Raw genomic sequence first — 10568 nt, 5'->3', positions numbered from 1 at the left:
AGGCACCTGAATCCCTCGGCTGGTGGCCCCCGCCAGCAGTCACATCACTCGGCCCTCTGCTCTGTCCGACATCTCCTTCTCTGACCCTCCCGTCACCTTCTTTCACTTATGAGGACCCTTGTAATTACACGGGGCCCACCTGGATAATCCAGGGTCATCTCCCATCTCAAAAATCCTTGATGTAATCCCTTTTGCCATGTAATCCACGGGTTCTGGGGATTAGATGTGGATGCCTTTGAGGGGGGTATCATTCCGCACACCACGTAATCTCAAGTTCTTTTCCCTTTTTCTAATGGCGTTGGGGGGAACCTTGGCACGGGGCCAGCCGCATTCTCTCTTGGATCCTCTCCACCTCCTCTAACCTCAGGGAGGGATTCTTGGCTGGGGGCACCGATGTGAAGAATGGGCCCATGTGCTTCCTGTCACTTCCGGTCGGGGGCCGGCCGGTCACTAGCTGAGGATGCTGTCTTAACTCCCCTGCAGCTCAGTTGTGTCATCTATGAAGTAGGGGCTGTAATTATGTCTACCTGGTTGGAAGAGGAATGATTAGGTGAGAGAACGTCACTCAAGAGCTTGGCGCACAGTGGGTGCCCAGGATACGGAGCTGGGGTGCTGATGCCCCCTGCCACCAGCGAGGCCTCCTGGAGAGACCTTGGGTGACTCCGAATGTGGCCCTTCCGAACCCCAGCCTGCGTCTGCACCCTGTCGGTGATAGACTGTGTCCGAGGGATCCTGGAGGGAGTCAAGCTGGGTCTCGGCCTCCATCACACTGGCCTAGACTGAGGCCCAGGACTGGGTTCTAATTCCCGTGCAGCCACCAGCGGCCTGTACACCAGACTCTGGTCTTCCGGGCTGAAAATTAAAGCATCTGGAGTGGATTTCCAAGGTCCTTCTTGGCTGTGAGGACCCTGCACTGCTGGGCCCCACTGGCAGGTGGAAGGCGGTGTCCTTCCTACAGCGCTATAGGGTCAGGGGGAAGGAGAGTGAAACTGGATGCTGAGACTGGACAGAGACAGTCCCAGGTGACCAGGCAATGGGCACTGGGTGACCCCGTTGGAATCTGTTTCCCATGGGTCCTGCTCCTGCCTGGAAAACCCCAGGGGTCAGAGGACTCCCCAGGCTTCCAGTCTCAGTCCCGGGGCTGTTTCCCTGGGATCTGAGTGTATGCAAAGCATTAACAATGTCTCTGAGGCCCTGGTCGGAGCCGGTGGCGTCTTGCGTGGGGTCTTACTGCTCCGGGAGAGGCTCGTGGGCGAAGGCCCTTGAGATCACAGTCTCTAAATAGTCTCTAAGGAGCCAGAGGGCAAAAAAAAAAAAAAGGACTTTCCACCTTCCCACGTTGGAGATTTTAAAATACCCACTTTTCCGTTGTGGTTGGACTTTCCAGGGGAAGGTGGGCTGAGATGCTGGAAACTAGGTCAGGTGATGGTGTGGGCTTCCTCCTGCTTCCCCCATGGGTTAGATTTCGGCCGCTCTCATGGTGTCCCTGGGAGGAGGAGCCCGCATGCCCCAGCAGCACTGTGTCCCGAGGCCGGTGGTTAAATATTAACGCCCCTTCTGCCACGGAGTTGGGGTCACTGGCGGTTCACGCCTCGCGGACAGCAGGGCTTTGGGGGAGGCTGGGTTTCAGGAGGGGGTGAAGTCTGCCTTCTGGGTCTCCCCCGGCTGCCTGTGTGAGCCTGGAGGAACGGGCAGGACTGTCCCCAGGAAAACATGGAAACAATGTGGACCTCGTACTATCTCACTTCTTTCAGAAATAGATTGTGCTTGCTGACTTGCGACAACATTGATGTGTGTGTGTAGAGGCGAGAAACAGCCTCAGGGGGGGTTGTTGCTGCAACTCCAGAGTACGTGCCTCTAGGCTTTCCACGCATAGGTGTGTTAACCTTAAAGAAATTGTTAGCATCGTGACACCGTGCCCTACATTTTGGGCTTATTCACTCTTTAAAATATAGCTTTATTGGGATCTATTTCACATCCCATCCACTTCAATCTTGCAAAGTGTGTTATCCATTGGTTTTTAGTATATTCAGAGCTGTGCTATTTAAGGTTACCCTATTTAATCTTAGATGATATTCACCACCCCAGAGGAAACTCCATACGCACTGGCAGCCAGCCTCCCCTCATTTTCCCCCATCCTCGGCTACTGGCAGCTACTAATCTCTTCAGTCTCCATGGATTTGCCTGTTCTGGACATTTCATTTAAATGGAATCCTACAATATGTGGTCCTTTGTGTCTGACTTCTTTTACTTAACATAATGATTTCAAAGTTCACCCATGTCGTAGCATGTGTCAGTGCCTCATTCCTTTTTACTGCCAAATAGTATTCCATAGTATGGGCTTACCATGTTTTGTTTATCTGTTCATCACGTGATGGATATATGAGTTGTTTCCATTTTTTTTTTGGCTCTTATGAGTAATGCTGCTATGAACATTCATGTATAGGATTTTCATTTCTCTTGGGTAGTAAAATTATTGGGTCATTTGGTAACTCTATGTTTTACCTCTTAAAAAACTGCTCTTCTGGGCTTCCCTGGTGGCGCAGTGGTTGAGAGTCCGCCTGCCGAGGCAGGGGACACGGGTTCGTGCCCCAGTCCGGGAAGATCCCACATGCCGCGGAGCGGCTGGGCCCGTGAGCCATGGCCGCTGAGCCTGCGCGTCCGGAGCCTGTGCTCCGCAACGGGAGAGGCCACAACAGTGAGAGGCCCGCGTACCACAAAAAAACAACAACAAAAAAAACTGCCGTTCTGTTTTCCAAATTCACTGCACCGTTTCATGTTCCCACCAGCAGTGTCTGAAGGTTCCAGTCCCTCCACATCCTGGCCAATACTTGCTATTGTCTGTGTTTCTGGTTTTAGCTATCCTGCTGGCTGTGAAGTACTAACTTACTGTAGTTCTGATTTGCATTTCCCTAATGGCTCATCATGTTGACCCTCTGTTCATATGTTCGCTGGCCATTTGTATATCTTTAAAGAAATGTCTGTTGAAACTGGCCTTATCCATCTTTGGAATCAGTAACATGCTAGCTTTACAATACTGGTTCTTACTTTTCCCTCTTCCATTTTCTCGACCAATTTGTATAAGAAGGAATTCTCTCTTTTTTAAAAAATTTATTTATTTATGTATATATTTTATTTTTGGCTGTGTTGGGTCTTCATTGCTGCACGCCAGCTTTCTCTAGTTGCGGCGAGCGAGGGCTACCCTTTGATGTGGTGCACGGGCTTCTCACTGCGGTGGCTTCTCTTGTTGTGGAGTGCGGGCTCTAGGCACACGGGCTTCAGTAGTTGTGGTACACGGGCTCAGTAGTTGTGGCTCAAGGGCTCTAGAGCGCAAGCTCAGTAGTTGTGGCACACGGGCTTAGTTGTTCCGCGGCATGTGGGATCTTCCCGGACCAGGTCTCGAACCTGTGTCCCCTGCATTGGCAGGCGGATTCTTAACCACTGTGCCACCAGGAAGTCCAGAAGGAATTATCTCTTGATAATATGGCAAATATACAGTATAAAACCATCTGGGTGTGGGGAAAGGCCTTTTATTTCAATTTGTTAGTGCATGTTGGGTGACTCAAATTTTCTATTTCCTTTTTTTTTTAACCAATCTTAGCATATTGTATTTTTCCAGAAATTTGCATACTGTTTTATGACACCTTTTTACTTAATACCATGTTTCCCTCTTGTCAAGCAGTATGGATTTATATGGTCCTTTGACACAGCTGTGTAGCGCTTGGATACACCCCCTGTTTTTACCCGTCCCTCTCAGTAGATGGTTCGTTTTCAGTTTTTCTGTTCTGAACAGTGTAACTGTTGTTTGGGTTCTATCTCCGTGGTGAACAAACCACCTACAACGCAGTGGCTTAAACAACAATCATTTAATTGCTCAGGAATTTGGGCAGGGCTCAGCTGGGCAGTTTTTCTACTCTTGGTAGCGTCTGCTGTAGTCCCTGAGGAAGCTGAGAGCTTGGCTGGGGCTGGAACACCCTGGACGGCGTGTCTGCTGAGGGCTGGCTTGGCTTTTCTCTCTCTCCCCTCAGAGACCCCCCTCCTCCGCAGCCTCTGCCCCTTCCCCTTCCATGTCATCTCTCCCGCAGAAGAGTCAGGGTTGCCAGTGCAGTGGGCAGCAGAAGCAGATCTGCTAAGCCTCTTGCGTCTTCCTCCTGGACATGGCAGGGCCTCCCTGCCACTGAGTCCACGACAAGTCGGGTGGTCAGTGCAGACGTCAGAGGTGGAGCAGACCTCCCCGACTTATGAGAGAGCTGCATGTGGGGAGGGAGGGGAGGAATTGCTGACGGCCGTATTTGCAGAAAATCTCCCGACTGCGAACACCCGGAGACCCTTGTCTGATGAGTGCTGGCGTCCAAGGCGAACGTTGTTTGAGTGGATGTGTGGTCTGTTGTTGCACGGATCTTGGGCAGTCATGTAATGACTGGGCCCAAGACAGATAAAGTTCCCCTCCCAAAATTTCCTACCGTCCAACAGGGAGTGTACACCGGCACTTACATGACTTGTAGTAATTATAGCGTTGCTCCAGGAGCCCTGGGAGTTTGTCACTAGGCTAGTCTTCAGTCGGCTTCCCCAGCTGCTGAAGAAGAGGGCGTTCTCTCCACTTTACAGAGGAGGAAAGTGAGGCTCTGGAATGAGCTAGCTTGCCCTACTTGCCTTCTCTATTCCCTGCTACCTGGACGTCATCCCCCCTCTGGTATTCTCTCTACTCCACACAATGTTGTGACAATAACATGCATCGTGCAGCATTGAACAACCTCCTGGGTCTCTTGTCCCTTGGCCAGAGGGTGAGTTAAGGAGGTGATGGGGCTTAAGTACCAAGTCCTCAGGTCACGCTTCCGGCGCTGTATCCTGGTTCTGTCACTTAGAAGGTTTATCGATGGGCAGTGGGCTTCCCCTCTCTGAACCTCACTTCCCTCATCTATAAAATGGGAACAATAACCTGACTGTTGGAGATCAGGGAGCTGGTGCGTGGAAAGTACCTAGATTCTTAGCAGTGGGAAAGGGGAAGGAGTGCATTTAGGTTCCCCGGGGCTCCCACCCTGAGCCGTTCTGCCTCTGCTGTCACCTGGGCTCGTCAGGGAGGCCGGTATGTTTATGGTAAATAAAAACATCCCAAAGGGCTTGTTGGTTCCTCCCAGTTGTGAGAACCATTGTGTTCGAATAAGGTGCTGGAGGTGGCAGCGAGGCATTCCCACTTTCCCAGCCGTCAGTCCGGACACGGCTGCTGGGTAATTGCTCCCTTGTCCCGTTCACGCGGCCAACCTGGGGCTGGGCTTTCTGTCTCAAAGCAGAGTCTGTGTTAACATCTCACTCCTCCCGCCTCGACAGGGCTTTCCTGTCCCGATGCCTTCCACGAAGGTTTGGCTCTTCCCAGCAAGCCCGGAACGCACTGCGAGCTAGGACTCAGGAGAGGGAGTCCGCACACGCACACATGTTGATTCATGATGAGTCAACGCGCGCCTGTAACATCTGGCCCGCGGTGTCCTGGCTGTAACAAGAGAACGTGTAGTACCGTTTGGCAAGGCGCTCACTGTTCAAAGGCCCAATTCCATTCCCTAAGTTGCTATTCATTGTTTGACTGTCAGTCAGGGCCTATCCAGATATCTGGTCACATCTTCTGGCAAATAATTTTCCAGCGAAGTTGCCACCCAGGTCTGTGACTTGTGCTGTGCTGTAGAGGCTTCCGACCGGGGCCCTGGGTGCCTGAGCGAGGGAGGGAGTTGTTTGGTTTCGGAGTGGTGCTGCTTCTCTCATCTGTTAATTATCTAGAGCAGCGAACGCGTGCGTTCACAGTCTTGGTAATCTCCACAGCCAGGAAAGCCATCAAGGCAGATTGGAGATGAAGGCAGTGGAAATTCTTGTTTGGAAGTTTAAAATCTGTGTGGACGTGCCCCCAAGACAGTTCTGAAACTACCTCTGAAAAGGCACTGGGAAGAAGTAGAAGTAAACGGGTCATGAAAGATTGTCTCGTTATTTTAATTCAGTTTGGCCATGAAAGTGAGTGTCCTCAAAATATTCGGTGGCTCTAAAAAGACGTCCTTGCCCCTCTGATGTCTTTGTATTACAGAGGCAGCAAGTGTCCTGCAGTCACAAGGGACTGCGGTTTGGCTGGTCAAGAGACCATGCACTGTCTTGTAGTGTGGCTCCGTTCTGCCGGCCGTACGATCAGAAGTCGTATCTCGTTCACATGCGTGGCATAATATAATTCAGCATTTTCTGAATTGGGTTCCGGCGATTACTGAGTATCACTTAAAAAGTGGGATTTTGGGGGGCGTGAGGTGGGGATAACCCCTGTTTCCATCTTGTGGTCCCGGTGATGTTGTCCATCACCGTGGAGTGCTCAGCCCTCCCGTGGCCAAGGGCGGGGCAGGGACTTGACGAGGCCAACTAGATCCTCTGCCCTCAGACGTTTGGATGGAGACGGTCAAAGAGGGAAATACAGCTCAAATTCATTCCCTCACTCCCCAAAGCTGTGCCTTGATGAGACAGCCCTGCACCCTCACACCTGTCTTGGCTCCTGTCTGCTTCTGAGCCTGCTTCTCCAACCTGTGTAGACTTCTCTGAGTGACCTGTTAATCGCCCGGTGCATTTCCACTGGGTTCCGAGTGAAAGTACACTTGAGACACTGGGTAACATTGCCAGTTTGTTTTCTGCATGCATGCCTTCTCTGAGTCTCATACATTTTAATATGCTTGGTAAATGTCTAATGTGTTATGATGCAACAGAGACCTCACCAACTTGGAGGTCTGCAGACCACACAGGAAAGATGAAGAGGTGGTCAGCCCTAGTTTTTAGGAGAGAGAGCGGGGGATGGGGTCAATAGGGAGATCGTGCCTCATCTCAAGGAGCGGGTATCTGCCGCTCGCTTCGGCCGAGGGCTTAGTGAGTTATATACGATGGGTTTAATTCGCCAAAGGCTCTGAAATGATGACAGCTACACTTGAGCAAAGGCAGCGTCCAGAAGACCTTCTCTTCTTGTATGGTTGCAAGCCTCCCAGGGGGCCCGGTGGGCTTCCAGTCCTGCCTCAGCTGCGTGCTAGCAGCGTAACCCTGCGCTCACATCTTTGCCTTTCTGAGCCTCGGTTCTGAGACCCGCACAGGGGTACAGTTAATATTACCCACCTCAGAGAGTTATTGTAGGAACTCAGTGACATGATCTGGGCAGGCGGTGCAACCCGGGGCTTGGCAGGCGGTAAGTGCTCAATCAGTAGTTGATACATCTGATAAGGTGTGAGCAGAGAAAATTCACCTTAATTCCCAGGAAAATTAGATCCCTCCAGGTACGACAGAGACTGTCAGTACCCTGGGGCAGGAGCTGGTTGGGTGCTGTTCATCATTGTACCCACAGCCTGGTAGAGTGTAGGAGCTCAGATATCCTAACTGACTATCGAAGGACTCAGAATATTTAAACTTTGAATCCTTATAATTAAAAGTGCAAAAGAGACATTAAGATATCTTACATACTAGAATTCTACTACCTAGGAATGTAAAAATCTATCCATCCATCCTTCTGTCCATCCATCCATCCATCCATCCATCCATCCATCCATCCATCTTCCATCTATCCATCCATCAATCTTCTATCCGTCCATCAATCTTCCATCCATCCATCTCTCCATCCATCCATCTCTCCATCCATCCATCCATTTCCATCCATTCATCCTCCATCCACTACAAGGTCAATTGTGGTTTTACCCATTTTGCTACTACAAATCTGAGGAAGAGAGAATTAAAGGACTCCCTCTATTAATGATGTCAGTCTGCATGGGGGTCCACCTCCTAACACGTGGTGGGCTCATGAAGAAGTGGCACAGTGTGGAAATGAGGCGCGTTTGCACTGGTGCTCAGCTGCCTGGGCTCCAACCCCCAGGCTAGCAACTTCCCGGCTAAATGACCTTGGGCATGTCATGGTTTTACCATGGATTCATCGGAGATGATAGTACTCCCGCAGCTTAGGGTTGTGAGAACTGAATGAGAATGTGCGTACCACACTGGGGACAGCGCCTGGCAAGTGGTGAATAAGCCAACGAAAGGGGACTTCTGTTTCCTGAAACTTGTGGCATCATGGAGGCTGTGTAATTGCTGCCTTCCTGTGCTCTGTCTCATTGGCATCCCCCCTAATGAATCTGAAGGGCGCATCGGTCTCATAGCGGTGCGTCTGTCTCCTGCACGTATCTCTTTACACCTCTTCTGCACTCTGTCTCCCCACCACGGCTGCTACCTGGGGGTCTCCATGGCTGGATCTTGGTCTGATGAACCCACTTTGGGGGGACTGGCAGACCTCCTGCCAGCTCCCCTGCCTCACAAGTTCCTCCTGTCCATCAGTGGCTGGCTGGCTGACGGCGGGCGGGGGGAGACCGAACCATGACCTGCTGACCCGGAGCCTGTGTCTCTCTCCTCTCTTGCAGGGAGTCAGACCTGTTTCTGCTCGACAGCCGCACCCTCTGGGCCTCGGAGGAGGGCTGGCTGGTGTTCGACATCACGGCCACCAGCAACCACTGGGTGGTCAACCCACGGCACAACCTGGGCCTGCAGCTCTCGGTGGAGACTCTGGATGGTAAGTCCACACCAGCACCCCAGCTCGTGCCGGTGCGGCCCGCAGCCGTGGACTCGAGGAGGATCTCGGCAGTCCACGTGCTCGTCTCCATCAGGACCAGGCTTCCCCTGCCCCCTCCCCCATCAGTACTTACTGTCCAGCTTTTTGATCCACAGTGAAAGCAGTCCCTACCTCTTTTGCATAAGATGATTACACAGTTGGCCAGAGCTGGGTTGGGTGAGGCCTCGTTGCTCACAGCAGCATGGGTGGCCTCCCCCTATTCGAAATGCAGACTCTCTGGCCCGTCCCAGGCCCGCGGCGTCAGAACCTGCACTTTTGCTGAGCCTCCGGGGATGCCCGAACACAGAACGTGCTGATGCAGGCTCCTCAAGCTCAGGACACAGGACATTCTGGGGCGTCCTGGGCATTGTTGGATGTTTAACAGTATCCCTGGCCTCTACCCACTAGATAGATAGATAGCCTCTTCCACTTGTGACACCCAAAAAATGTCTCCAGACGTTGCCAAGTGTCCCATGCGGGCACAGTTGCCCCAGTTAAGGACCACCACACTGATACGAGGCATTACCGTCTTCCAAGAGATTGGACGTGGTGCCGAGTCCCAGATACTTGGAGAATGCGCTGTCCGCCCGCCCTCCCCCAGCCCCTCACCCTCACCCCACGCCCATCTTTTCTGAGAAAGGCAGACAGGAGAGCACGTACGGGACTAGGGTGGGCCCGGCTGTGCCGATTTCTCCTTCCCCAAAGCGTATTTCTTATTAAGTGGGGATGCCTTTAGGGTGTGGGTAACTTCTTCCTTACACCAGTTTACAGAAGAATTATTTTAGGATAGGTAATACATGTGCCTGGTTCAAAATTCAAAAGTTACAGCCGTGTGCAACAGTGAGTAGTTTCCCTCTGACCTCCTTCCTCCAGCTGCTGAGTTCCACCTCCCAGCGGCAGCTATCTCCATGTTATTGGGTGTCTTTCTCATCGGAGATGCCTTCTGGGTATCTAAGCAGTTACATATAGATTCTGCTGTCCTTTTTCTTTTCCTCCCACAAATACTATCATAGTATATACAGTGTTCTTCACTTTACTTTTTTCACCGGACAACGTATCTCGGAGGTTGGTCTTTTTTCCACTGTTACAGAACTTCCTTAGTCTTTAGAGGCTGTTGTGTTTTTGTATACATGTGGAATGGATGCCGCTCTGCCGCTCACCCGCTGTGTGACTTTTTGGACAACTTCGCTAACGTCCCAGAGCCTGCACTCCTCGCCTCCAACCCTTGGGTAATCAGAGAGCCTGGGTTATTGGGTTGTTCTGAGAATGAGTGAGTTGATACAGGAAGAGTTTTAAAAATAATGCCCTAAGGTACAAAGGAATTCCCTGGGACTCTTGTGAAAATGCAGATTCTGTTTCAGCAGGTCTGGGACGGATGGGAGGCTGTGGTCCAAACAGCCCCCAAGTGATGCAGAGGCTGCTGGTCCCTGGACAGTGCTTTGAGTAGTGAGGGCTGAGAACAGGACCCGGCTCATAATACACATGCCCTAAATGAGAGGAGGAGTTGTTGTCGTTGTTTTTGTTGTTTTACTACCACCAAGAGTAACTCATCCAGTCCACCCGGGATGGACGTCTAGGGTTTTTCCATCTTCCGCTCCTATAAACAGGGCTGCAGTGGAGAACCTCAGCGCACGTGTCCTTGGACACTTGAGTAGGTGTAGGTCTAGGAACAATTCCTGAAAGTGGCATGTCTGTAGTTTTTTTTTTTTTTTAATATTTTATTTATTTGTTTAGGCGGCACACAGGATCTTTTAGTTGCGGGACACAGGCTCTTCGTTATGGCACGCGTGTGGGATCTAATTCCCCGACCAGGGATCGAACCCGGGCCCTCTGCTTTGGGAGCGCGGAGTCTTACCCACTGGACCCCCAGGGAAGTCCCTGTTTGTAGTTTTGATCGGTATTGCCAATTTACCCTCTGGAGAGGTCTTTCCATTTGCGCCCCCACTGGCAATGCACGAGGGCACCCGTGTCC

General features: G+C 51.5%; 1 protein-coding gene across 7 annotated transcripts in view; it reads left to right on the top strand.

The window, feature by feature from the left end:
* BMP7 (bone morphogenetic protein 7) overlaps positions 1-10568 on the top strand; it is an 89794-nt gene that overhangs the window by 52369 nt on the left and 26857 nt on the right. For all 7 annotated transcript variants that reach the window (XM_033841262.2, XM_019943882.3, XM_033841261.2 and 4 more), the window contains exon 3: positions 8409-8557. In XM_033841262.2, the coding sequence (XP_033697153.1) occupies positions 8409-8557 (149 nt within the window). The remainder of the gene's footprint in view (positions 1-8408; positions 8558-10568) is intronic.

This window comes from Tursiops truncatus, chromosome 15, assembly GCF_011762595.2.
Source record: "Tursiops truncatus isolate mTurTru1 chromosome 15, mTurTru1.mat.Y, whole genome shotgun sequence".
Classification (NCBI taxonomy): Eukaryota; Metazoa; Chordata; class Mammalia; order Artiodactyla; family Delphinidae; genus Tursiops; species Tursiops truncatus.
Note: the sequence above shows the minus strand (reverse complement) of the source record. Positions and strands in the feature narration are given on the sequence as shown.